A 20,996-nucleotide genomic window follows, 5' to 3' on the forward strand; every position below is an offset into this window, starting at 1 on the left:
GCTGAAATTACAGGCTCCTCCATTCTTCAAGAATGCCACAGTTTATTGACACATTGCATCTTTCCTAGAGGACTGGTGTAGTCATGCTAAGATTATGGTTTGACAATAGAAGAATCAACCTAACATACAAAAATAGCAAAGGAAAGTATCCATCAAAGGACCAGGAATCGTTTTTTCATACCGTTTAATCATTTCAGCTCACCATAAGCGGGGTCACGGGTGAAGGGGGTCAAAAGGTACAAACTTCCAGTTATAAATAAGTTCTGGGGATATAATGTGCGACATGGTGGCTAGAGTTAACCGTACTGTGTTGTATATTTGAAAGTTGTAGGGGCGCCTGGGTGGCTCAGTCGTTTAAGTGTCCACCTCTTGATTTTGGCTCAGGTCATGATCTCATGGTTCGTGAGGCTGAGCTCCGAGTCTGGCTCTGTGTTGACAGCACAAAGCCTGCTTGGGATTCTCTCCCTCTCTCTCTCTCTCTCTGCCCCTCCCCTGCTCAAGCTCATTCTCTGTCTCAAAATAAATAGATAAACTTAAAAAAAAAAAAGAGACTTAGGGATGCCTGGGTGGCTCCGTCGGCTGAGCGTCCGACTTCAGCTCAGGTCATCAAGGCTTGTGTGTTTGAGCCCCACTTCAGGCTCTGTGCTGACAACTCAGAGCCTGGAGCCTGCTTTGGATTCTGTGTCTCCCTCTGTCTATCCCACCCCCTGCTTGCATTCTGTCTCTCTCTGTCTCTCAAAAATAAATAAACGTTAAAAAAAAGAAAAAAAAAAGAAATTTGTAAAGAGTAGATCTTAAAAGTTCTCACCACAAGAAAAAAAATGTAACTATGTGTAGTGATAGATATTAAGTAAACTTATTCTGGTAATCATTTCACAATATCTATCTATATCAAATCACTAGGTTGTATACCTGAAACTAATGTAATTTTATATGTCAGTTAGATCTTGATTACAAAAGAAGTTGTAGTTACAATAAATTAGTTGGGAAAAATAGAATCAACAAACAAACGAATCCTGGACCAAATGGAGAAACTAATCACTCTCTATCTTTCCTGTCTGTCTGCACCGTGACATCAAGACATTCTAGGATAGCTAAGTACTAGCTGTCAGTCCATAAGAGAGATATGTATTTGAGGCTTCAATCTAAGTAGTATCTTTTTGATGATACATGTGCCATCTGCTTCCCTAAGTTACTAATTTAATATTTAAAACCTAACATTTATACAGCCTCGTACAGTTTGTAAAGTATCTTCACGTCAATTATCTCATTTGTCATTCTTCAGTTGTGCTGAGTGATTTAATAAACTGGGCGATACCAGCATTAAGTTCTTATAAGGAATATAATCATGATGAACAAAAAGCCATTTGATATATTTGCTCCTATGCCCTGTACATCCACTTATTAAAGTTTAGTGTTTCACAATGACCTAATTTTTTAAAAGATCCCTATATATGCAGTCAAAGGCTTTAAGAGGAATGGTACGATTAAGAAGGGAAATATTAGAATGTGGATTTAGAAGTAGGTGAGCCCAGCTAAAAAGGATGATTCTGCTCACATAGCTGAGTTATTAAGTCTGCATTTTTCATGCCCAGGTCCACAAGGAAACTCTCCAAAGTAATAAAGTTTGATCTCTTTAGAATCTATCACTTCCAGGCAATTTAATCAATTTTTAGAATTCCTGTATTTCCAAGTTTCCTGGATATACTTGGATATTCTTCCAGAGCTGGTGATTAAGGAGGTGTTAAAGCATTCTGGTCACTGAGACCTGGAATCATGCACTATTTTACTTCCATACGCTTCCCTATTAGGGCCAAATAATATTGGCCCCAGTATTAAATGTGCTTTTAATACTGCTTTTAATGATGGGAGGAGTTTAAAACACAAAACACAAAACTAACACAGAGATTTTCTTCAACTTTAAGAAGTAAAATAAAGTCTCCTATCAAGGTAAGTGTATATACTGAAAGTGTGAAAAGAATACGTATTACAGAATTGTAAAGTTCTTATAAAAGTTGTGACTGAACCCTTGGTGATCATCTCGGAAAAAGTAAGAAATCACACTAAACTTAAAGTGAAAGAGGTTTCTGAGAGTGGAAACATTTCCTTCTGTTGTAAATTATAAAAAGACTTAGGAGTTATGGAGATAAATATGACTGTGCTTTAATAACAGTAGATACAAATAGCTAACTTTTACAGAATTGTCCTGTGATGTACTCCTAATTTACAGTCGAGGAAACTGGGAGATGAAACAAATCATCGGAGGCTATGCAGCCAGTTAAGGGCAGAAGGGGAATCTACACCCAGAGGGAATCAATCTGTGCCTTCTGGTAAACTTTAGTTTCTCCTCCAGGCACTTGGGGTTGCTGCAGTATTATGGCAGGCCCGAAGTTAGTATATTGGAAAAACAAACCGGCTGTGTTGGATAAAGAAACAGAATAAGAGATTCATCTTTCTTAGTGGAGAAGAAAATGAGTTTCTGCTAGCGGACTAAATATTCCCCTAGAGCCCGGAAATGTTATTTTGATTTCCGAAATGGTTCAGCTTACAAGTAGAAAATGAAACGTTTGGGCCAGAGATGGCAGGCAGGTCCCGTTGTATGTATGAATGAGAGAGATTGTTGATAGTGGCAGGTAGTGGCTAGATGCTTTGAGTAGTTTTCTAGGCCCCCGGTCAATAGAGCACAGCGCTGTCTGCCTGTGACTGGGGAGAGACTGATGAGTAAGAATGTTAAGAATGTGCCAGTCTTGGCGTCAGCAGTGAGAGAAAAGGATTCAGGGAGCCTAAGAAATTATTACATTAAAAAAAAGAATTTCCTCTCCTCGTAGGGTCTCTGATTCTCCTGCATCCCGCATGCATCCTCACTAAGGTGCTTTGTGTGTCATAGGATATGTATGTTTTCCTGTAACGTACACTGTTGGTTTTTAAAATTTAGATTGAACCAATTCAAAACTTTCACTTAGGTACGTGAATTAAAATATCTGACTGTGTTGACACCTAAAGATTGGCGATGATATATGGCTCAGCCTAACATCAAAATGATAGCGGGCAGACTTTCTCCTTTCCTCACTCAGCCCTGTGATTTTTCAGTCCATGCCTATTGTAGCCCGGGAGCGACGTAAGTGTGTGGTTTCGGGAGCCAGAGAGGTGGGCTTAAGTTGGGGCTCTGCCAATTACCAGCTGAGTGTCAGTGGACAAGCCACGTAGCTTTGGCTGTGGCCTCTCCATCTGAAGAAACTAGGGAAAATGAAAGTTATCTTACATGCCCTTAATACATATTCCAGACTCAAAGGCGCTGAGGCTAAGCTTTATTGTGGTTCCTGAAAGGCACTGATGTGAAATTTTCACACAGCTTCATACAACAGCACTGCGTTACCTGGCTGAGACTCAGTAAGTGTATGATGCTCCTTGATCTTAGAATCGTTCAGCTGTGGGGGGAAATGATAAACCCATGAGAGCGGATGAAATAAGGTAATTACTGTAAGGATTAAATAAGCTAATAGGCCGAGGGAAGAGAATAGAATCTTTGTGCGTAAAAAGAACCCAGTATTACTGAAATCCATCCATGTTTCTGAATATGTATGCACATACAGGTTTACTTGATGCTGGCAACAGTTTAGTTTGTATAGTCCATGAGGCCATGTTCTCTTTGAATACAAAAGAAGTCAACTTCAATCTATAATGTTCATAATGGGGCCTGGAAGGTAGGGCACTGATTCAGTGGAATTTACTCTGAAGGTCCCAGAGATCTTAGTGCAGTGATACGAGCTAAGTGTAGGAGGTGAAAACTCTGGGGCGATGGGAAGTTTCTTTTAGTTTGTGCTTGTTGATGCCTCTATTGATACTTAATGATCAAGGTGATGTCAAAACAGGATGATAAGAAGGGCGCCTGGTGGCTCAGTCGGTTAAGTGTCTGACTTTGATTTCAGCTCAGGTCATGACCTCATGGTTCCTGAGTTCAAGCACTGGGCTCTGTGCTGACAGTGCAGAGCTTGCTTAGGGTTTTCTCTCTCTCTCTCTCTCTGCAAAACAAACAAAAAATGCAGGAAGAAAAGAAAAATATCTAATGAAACAAGAAAAATATTTTAAAATACAGTTTATAAAATAAACTAAATTAGGAAATATTCTTATCCAATACACTCATATTTGTCCACTGACCCTGGATGTTACTACAGTAAATTTCTTTACCACAATCAAATACCCTATTAGAAAGAGGCAATAAACTCTAAAATTGTGTTACGCAAACTAGCTTTCCCGCAAAGTAGAAACTGAAAAAAGTAAACTATCACTGACAAATGTATATGTACTGGCATACAAGATAAAGGTCAACATTCTTAACCTTGAGGTTTCTTACTCAAAGTATGTTAGTTGCAGAGAAAGATCAAGAATCAAATTACTGTAGAAATTGGCAGCCATTTAGTAATTCAGTTCATCGTGCAATCCTAAACATGTACATACTCTTAAGATTCATTCTTGAGGGGTGTCTGGTTGGCTTAGTCAGTTGAGCGTCTGACTTTAGGTCATGTTGTGATCTCCCATTTCATGAGCTCGAGCCCGGTATTGAGCTTGCTGCTATCAGCCTGTCAGCACGGAGCCTGCTTTGGATCTTCTGTCCTCCTCTCTCTCTGCCCCTCCCCCGCTCATGTTCTCTCTCTCTCTCTCTCTCTCTCTCTCAAGAAGTAAATATAACATTAAAAAAATTTAAAGAATCGGTCTTAAGACCAACATGTTCAAACTTTAAAAACTGAATAAATAAATCCAATATATTAAATATCCCTTGGCTTAAGGTAATAGAATACCTCAGAGATACTGTCCACCATCACATTTCTGATTCACAAAAATATTTTGAGTTGAGAGATCTGCTCCACCCCACCCCACCCCCATCTAAGAGTAGGCACTTAAAATAATCTTTTTTAAAGAAATGTTTTATTTATATTTTAGAGAGAAAGAGAGAGAGAGAGAGAGTGCATGAAGGCGGCGGGGAGGGACAGAGAGAGGAGACAGAATCTGAAGCAGTCTCCAGGCTCTGAGCTGTCAGCACAGAGCCTGATGTGGGGCTTGAACTCATAAGCTGTGAGGTTATGACCTGAGCCAAAGTCAGATGCTTAACCAACTGAGCCACTCAGGTGCCCCAGTATCATATTTCTTATGTGCATCTGTTTTGCTAAAACAATCTATAGAGTGAATATGTTCTCCAACTTTAAGCTGTACTTATAGTCAGCGCAATCATTTGTTGTAAGAGAAATTAAGGGACTATAAATTACTTTAAATCTACAAATAATCTCCCCCCAAACTCATTTTAGCTGCTGCAGCATCCATCAATTCTTCTTCCACCCACTGAACTCTTTGTTGTTGTTGTTGTTGTTTTTAAGTAGGCCTCATGCCCAGCACAGAGGCCAGTGTGGGGTTTGAACTCACGACCCCGAGATCAAGACCTGAGCTGAGATCAAGAGTCAGACACTTAACTGACTGAGCCACCAGGTGCCCCACCACTGAACTCTTAATCAGACTGGCTAATAAATAGAAAAAAAAATGGTGATGTAGGAGCTTTTATGACCAATCTTACAGAAGCACTAATGATCAATTAAAAAGGAGCATCTAGAGTAAGACTGAATTTGCTGTATCAAGAAAAAGAAAAATGGTCTTCCTGCCCTCCCTTCAAATGCCTTATTAACCAGGGTCAACCAAATGATACTTTTCTAAGGAGAAGGGTTTTTGTTTGTTTCTTATTGTTGAGTACATAGTAAAATACCATCAGCTATTTTATATTTGTTTTGTGTTACTCTTATTCTGAAGTTCAGGATAGTATAAATGAATCTCTTAGCTTAGGTCTTCCAGTTTTTCCTTACATATGAAAATGGCACTTTTTTTCTCCTAATGAGGAAAAATAATACAGTGAATTTTAAATAACTGTAAAACTATGAGGTAAAATGAGGGGAGGAGGGAAAAAACCTGGCATTTTAGTGCCTTTTCTGTTTTTTACATCATGGAGATCAGTTCACATGCTGGTTGCTGGGAGATTCCCCTAAGACAGTGTGAACGATCAGTGAGTGACTCCTCACCTGCCCTCTTCACTGAGGTCACCTCTAAAAACACATGAATGGAGATTAGTGGGTGCAAAGACAGTGAACTGCAAAAACCAAATCATCATGAAGATTGATGTTTTGGTCAGTCCTGTGTTACAGTGCCTATTTGAAAAATGGCAGTGAAATAAAAAATTTTAATTTATATGTTGTTTCCAAAGCTATAAAAAGCAAAATTATTCAGAAGTCCTTAATAAAGTGACGGACAAAGCTTCCTCAGGCAAAAGCTAAAAAAAGAAAAAAAGAGACAGGCATTGTTATGCAAATATTAATATCAGACAAAATGGATTTTAGAGTCAAAAGCACTAGAAGTTGTCAAGCAAGATATTTCCCATTTGATAAAAGCTACAATCAAAACTTCAGATTAGAAAAGTTTTAAGCACACATCAATATGACCTGGAAATACACAAATCCAAAACGCTAGTGGCAAATGTTAGTAAACCTCTCTCAGGCACTGATACATCGAAAATAAGTAAAATACGAATTATTTGAAAAACTACAGTTACAGGGTGAGACAAATGTGTGCCCTATAAGCAAGTGAATAAATATTATATATCAATAGATTAAAAGGATGGTTTGTTTATTATTTATGAATTTATTTATTTATTTAATGTTTATTTATTTATTTTGGAAGAGAGAGAGTATGAACAGAGGAGAGGGGCAGGAGAGAAAAGGAGAGAGAGAATCCCAAGTAGGCTCCACACTGAGTGTGGAGCCTGAAGCAGGGCTTGATACTGTGACCCTGGGATCATAACCTGAGCTGAAATCAAGAGTTGGATGCTCAACTGACTGAGCCACCTAGGTGGCCTAGTTCGCTCTCTCATTCTTTTTTTAATAACTTTATTTATTTATCGTGAGGGAGAGAGTGAGCAAGCATGGGAGGGGCAGAGAGAGAGGGAGAGAGAATCTCAAGCAGGCTCTGCGCTGTCAGCTCAGAGCGTGATGCAGGGCTCAAACCCATGAATCAGGAGATCATGACCTGAGCCAAAATCAAGAGTCAGATACTTGGTCAACTGAGCCACACTGGTGCCCCAAAAGCTAGTTCTCTTAACAGAATAGTTGCTTTTAACTGCTCTGCTGAAGAAAAAAAGGAAACAAAAAAGTAAGAGAAAAAAGGAAACAAATTACACAACGGATTTTTAAAATCATGTACATAATGTTCTATCAACTTTTTTAGAAGCTAGACAAAACAAACAATTCTTCAGGAAGATGTAAACTGTGAAAATTGGTTAATAAGAAGCATAATGCCTGAATACACCAATTCCTACTGGGGAAAACCTAACCTCACAATGGTAAAATTGTAGGAGAATTCTAATAAATTTTTACAAATACATAATCAGTTTATATAAATGATTTGAGCACAGGAAAAATGGTGGTCTTCTTAATTTTTTATTTGAGGCCAGCATAAATCTCAGACTAAAACTGAACAAATATATGAAAAAATAGAAAGTACAAGAAAATCATATATAAATTAAAATTTCTAAGTAAAATATCAGCAAATCAAAATCATCAGCCCATTAAAAGAATAACATTATAATCAAGTGGGATTTATTCCTGAGATGCAAGGGTGGTTCAATATTTGCAAATCAATCAATGTGATATGTCAGATCAATAGGAAAAAAAATAAAAACCATATGAATATATCAATAGGTGCAGAAAATGCATTTGAAAAGTACAACCATTCTTGAAAAAAAAAACGCTCAACAAAGTACATTGAGAGGGAACATACCTCAACATAATAAAGGCCACTTATGAGAAACCCACAGGTAAGATCAGACTCAATGGTGAAAACCTGAGAGCTTTCCCCCTAAGAACAGGATTAAGACATGGATGCCCACTCTCACCATTTTTATTCAGCATAGTACTGGAAGACTTGTGGTTATAGCCACAGCAGTCAGACAAGAAAAAAGGGGGGGTGGGTGGGAAAGACATCCAACTTGCTAAGGAAGAAGTAAAACTCCCACTATTTGCAGATGACATAATACTATATATAGATAACCCTAAAGGGGCACCTGGGTGGCTCAGTCAAGTGTCCAACTTTGGTTCAAGTCATGATCTCCCAGTTTGTGGGTTCCAGCCCTGCGTTGGGATCTGTGCTGACGGAGCCTGGGGCCTACTTCAGTTTCTGTGTCTCCTTCTCTCTCTGCCCCTCCCCTGCTAGCTCTCTCTCTCTCTCAAAAATAAATAAACATTAAAAAAATTAAAGAAACCCCCAAAAACTACACCAAAATACTACTAAAACTGATAAATGAATTCAGTAAGTTCACAGGATACAAAACCAATGTACAAAAATTTGTTGTATTTCTATAGAGTAATAATGAAGTAGCAGAAAGAAATTAAGAAAACAATTCCATTTACAATTACATAAAAAAATGAAAAATAGCTAGGAATAAGCTTAATGAAGGATATAAAAGATCTGCACTCTAAAAACTATTAAATGTCTATGAAAGAAATTGAAGATGACACAAACAAATGGGAAGATATTCCACGTTCATCGATTAGAAGAATTAATATTGTCAAAATGTCCATACTACCCAAAGCAATCTACAGATTTAATGCAATCCCTGTCATAACACCAATAGCACTTTTCACAGAACTAGAACAAAAAATTATAAAATTTGTATGGAACCACAACAGAACCCGAATAGCCAAATCAATCTTGAATAAGACAGAAACTGAAAGTATCACAGTAAGATATCTTGTAGGTATCAAGATATACTACAAAGCTATAGTAATCAAAACAGTATGATACTGGCACAAAAACAGACACATAGATCAAGGGAATAGAATAGAGAGCCCAGAAATAAACCCATGATTATATGGTTAATTAATCTACAACAAAGAAGGCAAGAATATGCAATGGGAAAATGACAGTCTCTTCAAAAAATGATGTTGCGGGGTGGGGGGGCGTCTGGGTGGTTCAGCTGGCTAAGCATCTGACTTCGGCTCAGGTAATGATCTTGTGGTTTGTGGGTTCGAGCCCCACGTCAGGCTCTGTGCTGACAGCTCAGAGCTGTCACAAAATAAAACACACAAAAATAAACTCAAAATGGATTAAGTAATTAAATGTGAGAACTGAAACCATAAAAATCCTAGAAGGAAGCACGGGCAGTAATTTCTCTGACATTGGCCATAGCAACATTTTCTAGATATGTTTCTTGATGCAAAGGAAACAAAAGCAAAAATAAACTATTGGGACTACTTCTGCACAGCAAAGGAAACAACCAACAAAACTAAAAGACAACCTACTGAATGAGAGAAGATTTTGGCAAATGACATATCTGAAAAAAGAGTTGGTGTCCAAAATATATAAAAAACTTACACAACTCCACACACACAAAATAATCCAATTAAAATGGGCAGAAAGCATGAATAGACATTTCACAAAAGGATACATACAGATGGCTGACAGACACATGAAAGATGTTCAAAGTCACTCATCATCAGGGAAATGCAAATCAAAGTCACAATGAGATATCACCTCACACCCATCAGAACAGCTAAAATCAAAAACACCAGAAACAACTAGTGTTAGGATGTGGAGCAAAAGGAATCCCTGTGCATTGTAAGTGGGAATGCAAACTGGTACAGCCACTATAGAAGCGTTGTAGAGAACTGTATGGAGACTCCTCAAAATATTAAAAATGGGGGCACCTTCATGGCCCAGTCAGTTGGGCATCCAACTTCGGCTCAGGACATGATCTCACTGCTCCCAGGTTCAGGCCCCATGTCAGGCTCTATGCTGACAGCTCAGAGCCTGGAGCCAGCTTCAGATTCTGTGCCTTCCTCTCTCTCTGTCCTTCCCCCGCTTGTGCTCTGTTTCTCTCTCTCTCTCTTGAAAATAAACATTAAAAAAATTAAAAATAGAACTACCATATGATCCAGTAATTCCACTACTGGGTATTTATCCAGAGAATATGCAAACATTAATTCAAGAAGATACATGTACCCCTATGTTTATAGAAACATTACTTACAATAGCCAAGTTATGGAAACAACTGAAGTGTCCATCGATAGATGAATGAATAAAGAAGATGTGATCACACACACACACACACACACACACACACACACACTGGAATATTACGCAGCCACAAAAAAGATTGAAACCTTGCCATTTGCAACAACATAGGTGGATCTAAAGAGAATATTGCTGGGGCGCCTAGGTGGCTCAGTCATTTAGGTGTCTGACTTCAGCTCAGGTCATGATGTCACTCTCCATGAGTTCAAGCCCCGTGGCGTCGGGCTCTGTGCTGACAGCTCAGAGCCTAGAGCCTGCTTCAGATTCTGTGTCTCCCCCTCTCTCTGCTCCTCCCCTGCTCATGCTCTGTCTCTCTCTGTCTCAAAAAAAAAAAAACATTAAAAAAATTTAAAAAAAGTATATTGCTAAGTGAAATAAGTCAGAAAAAGACAAATACCATATGTTTCCACTCATATGTAGAATTTAAGAAACAAAACAAATAAAGAGAAAAGAGGCAAACCAAAAACAGATTCTTAACTATAGAAAACAAAACTGATGGTTACCAGAGGAGAGGTTGGGGAGGGGATGGGTGAAATAGGTAATGGGGGTTAAGAGTACACTTACCATGATTAGCACTGAGTAATGAATAGAATTGTTGGATCACTATATTGTACACCTGAAGCTAATATAACACTGTACGTTAACTATATTGTAATTTAAATTTTTAAAAAATTAAAAAAAGAATAACATTATGACCAAGTAGGGTTTATTATAAAAAGTTTGGTTCAATATTAGATAATCAATGGCATAATTTACTATTATTGATGTGTAAATATATTTTCACCTCTGTAGATGCAGAAAATTTTTATAAAGTTCAACATGTGTACTCATAAAATCTCAAAGTAATTCAGTTATATTCATATAAAGTAATCCAGTTTATATTCATATAAATATATGAAATATATTTATATCTACAGTAGGTCTTATATATAATGATGAAATATACAAACCATCCTACGATTGTCAGAAACAAGAAAATGCTTATGATCATTACTGTTAATTATACAGAAAATGAGCTAAGTTTTCATATTAGAGAAAACAAACTGTCATGAATTGCAGCATGATTGTCTGTCAGGAAAATCTAAGAGAATCACCAAAAAGCAATTAGAACTAATATGGGAGTAAAATAAAACAAAAGTGAGATAAATAAATAAAAGTGGATAAATTTCCAATACAGCAGTAAAAGAATTATTCAATAAAATGCTGTGAAATGTAGATCCCACTCATTATAGCAATTAAAATGATAAAACAGGGTAATAAAATGTTTAATGAAACTCTATGAAAGTGTATATGTGATCTGAAAATTGAGAGATTTACATAGTATTGCATGGGAGAATAGATGAAACTACTAACTTTTCACAACTTAATAAAAATTTCCAGCAAAATTTGTTATTGAATTTGATGGTTCTAAAATTTATGCACAAATGAAAATGTGGGAAAAGAATACAGAAAATTTTGAACAGAAGAGTGGTTTATTGAGTCAACGGTCTGGAGTAACGATTTAGTATGTGCAGGAATTAAATAAAAGATCAATGGAACAGAATAAATCATTTAGAAAGAAACACATACCTAGATGGTAGTTGTATATATGATGAAGGTGTTATCTCACATAACTGAGTTAAGGTTGAACATGTTAACAAGTGGGTTTAGAAAATAGATCATGTATCTAGAAGTTTTTTAAGTTAGATTTCTTTCTTTCTTTTTTTTTTTTAATTTTTAATGTTTATTTGGGGGGAGGGGGCAGAGATAAAGGGAGACACAGAATCTGAAGCAGGCTCCAGGCTCTGCACTGTCAGCAGAGAGTCTGATGTGGGGCTTGAACTCATAAACTGTGAGATCATCACCTGAGCTGAAGTGGGACGCTTAACTGACTGAGCCACCCAGGCACCCCAAAAAGCTAGATTTCTACCTCACACAAAGTAATTTCCAGGTGACTTCAAGAGCTAAATAAATGCAAAACAACAAAAACCCCAGAAAATATAGAATAGTTAACTTTATAATTCAGAGATGGGAAGACCTCAAACATCTACAGTTGAAAATACTGAGAGAGTAAACCAGGTAAAACAAAAATTTCAGTAGGCAAAACACCATGGACAAATTGCCAAGGTTAGCAAAAGACCAGGAGAAAAATGCACATAAGGAGTTCTTAGTAATTAATTGGAAAAGCCAAGCAATTCAACAGGGAAATAGAAACAGGCAATTCAAAGAAACACAAATGGCTAAAAAACAAGAAAAAAGTCACCGTTATTCTGTCTCCTTAGTAATCAGGAAAGTCATAATTAGCACGAGGTATCTTTGCTGCTCATCAGTCATATTGGTAAAACGTGTAATGTCCAGGGTGCTGAGGATGGAAGTCTGCAGAATTTTGTATAAGGTGTTGGCGGGTCTTCAGTTAGCTTACTCTTCATTAGGGCAACTTGACTGTGTCTCATTAAAATGTAAAATGCACATGTTGTATCATGGAAAACAACCCATTTCACAGAGATTTTAGCACTCTGCACGCATTTTGGGGGGAGGAGTAATGTTGCAGAAGAGATCCACGTCACTAGGAACAACGTAGTGAAACATGTTTCTGGCTGGGGCCCATAAACCACGTTCACAAATATAGTTTTCAAGGTTTTATTACATCACATGGTTACAGGCATTTCAAAGTACTTGAAACTAGTACTGTGGCCCGACTCAAAGACTACCTTGCAAAGAAAAAGAATAAGGCCTTGGCTAGATTGTCTTACATTTTGTGGTTACTATTTTGGGCTGCATGAAGTCCTTTTGCCAAAGAAAGAACTGGCTGGCTTTTAGAGAGCTTCATCTACTTTCAGCTAAGTGTCCATTTGAAATAACTTAAAATATTTATAATTTTGGCTATATTTAATTCATTTCTCTCCACATTTTCTAATCCAGCAATTCCATCTCCAAGTATGTCATTCAGAGAAATACCCCATGCGAAGAGACATGTGGAAGAATGTTAATTGTAGCACTGTTTTTAGTAGCAAAAAATTGGAAACGACAAATTACTTAGGAAATGGCTAAACTAACCATATGTGCATATTAATGAATTCTATATAGCATTTAGAAAGACTGATATATATATCGGTATACACCTACATATGTATGTAGGTATAGTAATAAGGAAACTTCTCCAAGGCACATGGCTTAAAGAAAAAGGCAAGTTAAACATGTAACATACAATCCCACTTTCATGAAAAACAAACAAAATAAAATCTTAATGGAAATGTGTGTGGAAAAATACTTATTGGAAAAGACCAGAAATTACACATCAAACAGCTAACAAAAGTCACTCCTGTAGCAAGGCAGGGCCGGGGCTTCCACTTACTGGTTTCCTTTTTGTTTGTTTTGAGAAGTGTTTTCACAAAGGAAATAGTCATGTATTTTAGCAAAAAAGGTAAGTTTTGAAAAATGCTGTTTACATTTACTGATTGTGTAGGTACGGAATGCTTATTAGTAATGCTTGAAGTTTGTATATATTAGATGTGGTCTGTGACCGTATGTCAACAATAAATAAATAATTGAGAGTGTTTGTTTACCTAAATAATGCAAATTTAAGTTCTGGGTTTGAGTTAAAAAAGAATAGTTGTTTTCATTTGGATATACAGCAGCACAGTGGCACAGTCTAAGAATCCATTTTTAAAAAGACTACTCCAATTAGAAAATTTAGTAAGTTTCATTACGGAAATTCCCAGAGGCAATCTCTGGCATTTAGTGATTAGAAAAGTAACAAGAAAGTATTACTTACAGAGTCAATCAATAGAAAAGTGAATTTCTGTAATATAAAATAATCCTCATGTGAAGCAAAAAGACATGGAGTTAATTAGAGGAGGTGTGTTGTATAAATGTTTTCCGAACTGGACAGTATAAGAACATATGGTGGGCGGGGAGCCCGGGTGGCTCAGTTGGCGGAGCTGTTGGACTTCAGCTCGGGTCACGATCTCGAGGTTTCTGAGTTCCAGCCCCGCATCGGCCTTGTGGCTGTAAGTGGGAGCCCGTTTCTGATCTTCTGTCCCCCCCCCTCTCTGCCCCTCCTCTGCTTATGCTCTCTCTCTCAAAAATAAATAAAACATTAAAAAGAAGGAAAATATGGTGTGATAATCATCACGAAGAAAACAGAAAATACAGTGAGACTTTCTTCATGTCTCGTAAAACTCGCTTACGAGTCATAGTAAGATACATCAATGATTTTGCAAAGTTTAGTAGGATCATTTCTCCTTTTTGTTCTCCGTGACCATCTATACAGCGCTAATACTGTTCTGTATACTTAAAATTTGCTGAGAGAGTAGATCTTTTGTGTTCTCGTACACATACAAAGGTAACTATGTGAGGTGATAAATATGTTAATTAACTTGACGGTGGAAATCATTTCGTAATCTATACAGATGGCAAATCATCGTGTTGTGTATCTTAAATACATACAATTTTATTTATCAATCATATCTCAATGAAGCCAGAAAAAAATGGTCAAGTCATGGAACGGAAGTACCAGAGAGTATATATACTGCATGGGGTACAGAAAATGGCTTCAATGAACTGCCTGAGATGCCAGGTGTCCAGTGCGGTTTTCAGGGCCAGTCCTGTAACTTTTTACCAAGATTTTCCTTATGCTGGTGCTCTAATGAAAAAGGCCCTTTAGAGTCAGTGTCATCATAAGCTGGAGCGGAAAGGAATTAAAGTACAAGTGATACCAAGAATTATACAAAGTTCACTGAAGTGATCTGTATACCATCATCGAACAGTCTCCTCCCGCGTCTCTTGGTGTTTTTCTCCTGTGACGGGAACATCCGTGGCGATTCTCTCGGTTGCTCGCTGGACAAGGCCACCAGGCTAAGGGGGGTTCAGTGGTGAACAGCGCGAGAACAAATACATACTTTTGTAGTGCTGTCCTATCAACGAAACTCCGATAGTTGGGGTTTTTGCAACATTTAAAGCAGCTCAGGTAGAAAAGAAAAAGTTCAAACCAGTCACCAGATCCAAAATTAGCATTTTATTCAGAACGCTGGGGTCAGAGGTGTGTCATTTATATTCTGGTACACAATACAGAGGCAAAGCTGCTGTCAGAAGTCTCTCCAGTTTAAAAGCTTGGTTTTTTTTTTTTTCATTTTTTTTTTAAAAACACACACTTAGTAGTGCCTCCAGTGTCAGGCCACCCCTTTCTTTTCTTTTCTTTCCTTTTTTTTTTTTTTTTGGTACAAATTATGTAAAACATTTGTGCTAAGAACTTTTCTCCCTCCCCAAACAAAAAAGAAAATAAAAAATAAAAAAAAATTAAAAAATTAAAAATTGAGTATTCTAACTACAGTTCAACAATTGAATCAAATGTCACTTTGTCTTGTAAATACTTTATCCATAACGAAAGATATAAACATGCAAAAAACCTGAATCCATAGTCCAAATAATACATACACATGTTCTGAAGTTTCTGTACTTCTCCATAGACTATGCCAATAAAACATTATGTACACATACCATTTTTACAGTGAAGTGGAAAAAATACAGTAAATAAAAAAAGTGTACATGGATTAAGACCAAAATGTATCTAACATTCTAGTTTATGAAAAAATTCAATTTTGCTACAAATTGGTGATATGAAAACTCCCTTTATTTGCAACCAGCTGCGTAAGTTTTAAGATTTTAGTGAAAAAAAAATCTAAAGTCTAAAACTAGAAGTAATGTACATTTTCCAATCTCATGGTCTCATCCCCCAAGATAATAAAATCGCTCCATGAGTTTTTGTTTTGTGTTTGTTTAATTCTGTGTTTTAATAAAAGCAAATGCAATGTAACAAAAGCGTATTGAAGCATATCATGGTTTAACTTACTGCTCCCACCACAAAATATTTTGTCTTTTACTTATCGTTTCAGAAATCAGTACCATTAAAGCCTTAAACATAAAACTAATTCCAATCTGAAAAAGGTACAAAAAGGCACATAAAATCCCAGTGCTTCTGTACTGTAAAATTCAAGTGTAACTGAGCTCAGTGTTTTTCCAAACAGTATTGGATCACTGATATTCCCTCTGAGCCCAAATTGGTTTGCAGCCTATGCCAAAGCCTCCAGCAAGCACTGTGCTAGTAGACTACAAAGTTAAAGCCTAGCTTCTGAATGCTTTTTGGGAATATCAGTTGAAATTGTTTGTACTTGTCCAAAAACCAAGTTCACCCTGAAGTTCAGTCATCACCTCCACCGTACATGTCAGCAAGTTTCTTGAAGCGTGGCCCCCAGTCGTTCAGGTAGTCATAGTCCTGCTCACCACCACTACTTGAGGAATTAAGAGAGCTCAAGGACCCAGCGGTGGAGCCGCTGCCTTCATAGTCAAAGACTAAGAGGGAGTCGTATGGCGGAGCGGTGGGATCATTGTCAGCAGCTTTAAGGCCCTACGATTTGGAAAGACAAAGAAAGAACGCAGAGAGGGTTACGATGTGCAAACCACAAGCAGATCCTAGGGGTCCCATGGAATCAAACACTTGTTTGTAAGTTTCCACCTGCAGACCACAACATTTTCTACCTACAGAAATTGGGGTTATCACCACGTTTGGAAGTTAGACAAAAATACAGCTTTCCTCTGCAGGAAAAACCCCTAGGACGTCTAGCTCAGTGAGGCCAAGACGTACAATGGAAGGGGAGTTAATCGGAGAATGTGTTTGGCAGGTGGCAGAAATGAATGGCCAACTGCTAGAGGTTGAGAAGAATCTCAGATGAAGTCCGGTAATGCAATTGGATAACCGTGCATTGAGTAATTACTGCTGGTATAAGTTATAAGAAATAACACAGGGCTATGAAATCATGTCATATGTGAACCCTAAGAGTCAGAGCCAAAGGATTCTGACAGTGACCACGTTGAACAGGTTGTAAATGCAACGCAAAGAGAGAGATATACAAATGAATGCCATATGGCCCCTGCCCTCTACAAGCTTGTATCTAGCATAACGGGCATTACTATTGTGTGAAATAAATGATAAATAAGTAATAAAGCTACAGGGTCGAGGCAAAAAATCATTAGAATGCCAAAAAAAAAAAAAAAAAAGAAAAAAAGAAAAAGAAAAAAAATCAGGACTAGCACTGAGAGCTAGGATTTCAAAGAGGAAGTGGCATATTTGACCTAGGTCTGGAAGGAAAAATGAAGGGAAATCAAAGGAAAATGAAAAAAAAAAAAAAGAAAAAAGGGATAACTGGCCAGACATGATTATAATATAAGGAAAGATACTCATTAAATCATTTATGTTCATAATGAAACACAAAATGTGACATTAATTGACTAATCATTAAACTATGATCAGGTATTATTTTTTAAGAATAGAGTGACTTCTAGCTCCCATAAGCTTCAGAAAAGTCATGTTCCAGTGTCTATATACAGTGTAAATATTGGCAGGGGGAATTTTGCAAATCTAAATTAAACATTATTTAAAAACCATAAGAGCCAATGAAATTATTATCTAAAAACTTAACTCTTGCTTTTTAATCTAGAATTCATGTACCTGTAGCCAATTCATAATTATGCCCTACAAAACCTTTAAGGTTTAATACTTAAAATGGCATTTTCTCTAAATTTTCCCCAGTTCCATTCTAGTGCCCTGAGATACACCAGCATCAGTTCCAAACAATCTTTCTCTTTTCCTACAACTCTGCTTTTTAAACGCTAGTGGGCTGTGGCCTCACTGTCGATCAATCCTTCTGATCCACATGTATTTTACGAGTACGCACATGTGGGACCTTTTAATAAGTATGTGATCATCTGTTTATTCTTCCAAGTTTACAGGGGAGGAAGAGAACAAAAGAACATGAAAATTAAGGTCAGAATCAGTATGTAGAGTGGTTAGTGGTTAACACATCAGACCTCTTAACCACTATCCCCTGGGTTGCCAGCTCAGCGCTACACAGTATTAGCTGAGGGTTTTCGGCTAAGTTCTCCAGGCTTCATTTCCTCATCTGCAGGTGTAATAACAACAGTAAGATTATTATGGAGACTAAATGGAATAAAGGCACCCAAGGGCTCATCACAGTGTCTGGTGCCTGTTGGCACTCAATGAATACTAGTCTAAAAAAATCCACTTTTAGGTTCAGTGAAAAATTTCTTGCTTTGTGACTTGAAAGAAGAAAAATAAATGTGAAGACATGGTATTTTGAGAAACAAATGGCAGCTGCCGGACTTCCATCGAAAGCAAGAGAGAAACTGGGGCGCCTGGGTGGCTCAGTCGGTTAGGCATCCTACTTCGGCTCAAGTCATGATCTCGCAGTTCAAGAGTTTGAGCCCTGTGTTGGGCTCTGTGCTGACAGCTTGGAGCCTGGAGCCTGCTTTGGATTCTGTGTCTCCCTCTCTCTCTGCCCCTCCTCCACTCACACTCTGTATCTCTCTCTCTCTCTCAAAAAAAAAAATGTATTAAAAAAAATTAAAAGGAAAAAAAAGAGAAAAGTACACACTACCAGTTTTCCCATCCCAAGTCTCTCTTACCAACCATTGTAACCATTTTAATGAAACACCATTTTCCCTCATGTCTGGTTATACTACATATAACCCAGAAAAGCCAGTGTAAAATAAAATAAAGCACATCTTCAGCAAACTACTTCAATGTATAAAACATAAGTAATTTTAGAAAGGATTTTATTTACCATATTTATAGAATAAACTACAAGGCAATTTTGCTAAGACTGAAAATCACAAACTACAATTTCTCAAAAGTCAGAATTCCTTTCTGTGGTAGACCATATTACTGTCCTCAATGATTTACTATCCTGTCTTTGTAGGTGGATCACATGCCCACACTACCACAAGTGCCTCTCTGGAGCCAGAGTTCACTTCCCAAACCCATTGTCAGGCTTGGCTATGAGCTGGGTTTGGCCAGTACAACGTAAGCAGCGGTGTAGAGAAGACACCTCAAGCCTTTTCCATCTAATGCGTTTCTATCAGTTCCTTCTCGCCCCCTTTCCCAGGAGAATGGTCTGCCCCACCTCGGAGTTTTCCTTCTGCCTGGATCCTGAAACACAGAAGACATGAAGACATTGCCTGCCCACAGTTAACCCAGAATTTGGGCAAGGAGTAAACCTTTGTTATTGTAAGCAGATGATACTTTGGAGTTGTTAATTACTGCAGCCTTAGTTGATAAAAGCCAAACAATGCACCTTTGTTCATTTTGTTTATATTTATGTATTCAATTCAAGATGTATTTATTGAGTATGTATATTAAACGTATTCTGCTTAGTGGTGGGGACACAGCTATTAATAAGCTAGATCCAACGCCTGTCCTCACGGAGTTTATATTCAAATATTAGCATGCACCCCTTTTCCTTTTCCCTACAAAATCCAGCAACTGCAAATTTAAGCAAGAGATGATTCTTTTAGTCCAGTGTCGTCTAAGTTGGGTCCACACAAGAACTGGACCCAAGAAAGATCTGGGAGGAAATCAAGAAGACAAAGAACATCCTGATAAGGAGAATAAGTTTCCGAAGACAAATACAGGTATCCCCCGCTATCCGAAAGTAAGAACATTCTGATGAAACCTTCCGAAAGGAAGGAGGAATGGAGGAAAGCAAGGAGGCAATTACTATTCATTCCTATAGGAAATTTCTTGAGTATTCCCAGACTCCAAAAATAATGCCTCTGAGGTTTTCTGATACCTCAGGACACATGTTGCTAACGGATGCACAAAATAAATGGAGATGAAGCAGAGATGTTCACAGACACAGTTCAAAGCTTTGCAGTTGGATGCTGAGATGCTGAGTGTAGTTCTGGGGAAGGAGCCTGGCGGGCTGCTCTCTCTGCTGGGGTGCACATGTCTCTATAACGGCTTCCCATACAACAGAAGCTATACACTGCTTGTTGCTTTTCACCTTTTTTCATAAAAGCAAACCCCTCTTTGGATTTCTTTCGGTTAGTGAAAACAAGTACTGATGTAGGTCTTCCATAGAAGTGAAGTGGTAGAACGTGAACTTTTGAAAAGCAGGGCATATCTGTATTAAGTTTTCATTATGACCTTGAGTAAAAGTGCTTTGTAAGACAGAGAACAGAGACAATGACCAAGGTCACCATGTTCAGGTCATCTGTTTTATCACAATTCAAAATTTAAATAGAAATACATGCAGAGCCCTGCCCAATCTTTATGGTGTCAGCTCCAAACTGGAAATATGAAAAGGTTAAGACTAAAATTAGTTCTAAAGAGTCAATGGCAGGGTGTCAAGTGTGACTGGATTCAGTGGAGAGGAAAGCAATGGCCTGTATTTACCACGACTTAGGGACAAACGTGGGAAGCTGTCTGGTATTCACTGGTGTGGAAAAGGACCTGAGACCCTTCACTGTATTCCTAAACCATCTAAGTCAACTCCTTAAAATAAGTATAATACTGCTGATAATCTAGACCCCTACTCACTACTGAGATTCTAAAGTATATTCATTTCTTGTAAATTGTTTTTATCTCTTGCTTTGGTTTTTAGATCATCCTGGTCATTTCTGAATCTGTTTCCTTCCTCCCTCCCTCCTTCCCTCCTTTCCTACCTTCCTTCCTTCCTTCCTTCCTTCCTTCCTTCCTTCCTTCCTAAGTTAAGGCCATGCAATCCATTAGAAATCACTGTGCTATGCCAGAACATTGCACAGTCTCAGGTTTTAATAATTACAAAAGGGCAAAAAAAATCACTCAACTTTTCAAGAATTCTTAGGCAAGCCATCTTTCTAGCCTGAAGATTGAGTACCTTAAGTCCCTTCCACTTGGATAGCACTGATTTTTATCTGAGAATAAAAACTCTTGTGGATGAGGTATTATATAAATTCTGGGTACTATTTTGGTAATTCTAAAAAGATCACAGTCAAGTTCTGAGAGACTGAAAATGACAGACATGCAACCAGAGAGAATGTACGGAAGAAATCCGGTGGGCCACGTACCCATCGGGTCT

At 37.8% G+C, this 20,996-nt stretch overlaps 1 protein-coding gene across 2 annotated transcripts in view; it reads right to left on the reverse strand.

Moving 5' to 3' along the window:
* Positions 1–15,085: 15,085 nt before the first annotated feature.
* The window catches only part of CDH2 (cadherin 2), a 214,504-nt gene continuing 208,593 nt past the window's right edge, over positions 15,086–20,996 (reverse strand). For both annotated transcript variants that reach the window (XM_023241848.2, XM_006938831.5), the window contains exon 16: positions 15,086–16,489. In XM_023241848.2, coding sequence (XP_023097616.1) covers positions 16,283–16,489 — 207 coding nt within the window. In that variant the 3' untranslated portion in view covers positions 15,086–16,282. The remainder of the gene's footprint in view (positions 16,490–20,996) is intronic.

The sequence above is a fragment of the Felis catus genome, chromosome D3, assembly GCF_018350175.1.
Source record: "Felis catus isolate Fca126 chromosome D3, F.catus_Fca126_mat1.0, whole genome shotgun sequence".
In the NCBI taxonomy this organism is placed as follows: Eukaryota; Metazoa; Chordata; class Mammalia; order Carnivora; family Felidae; genus Felis; species Felis catus.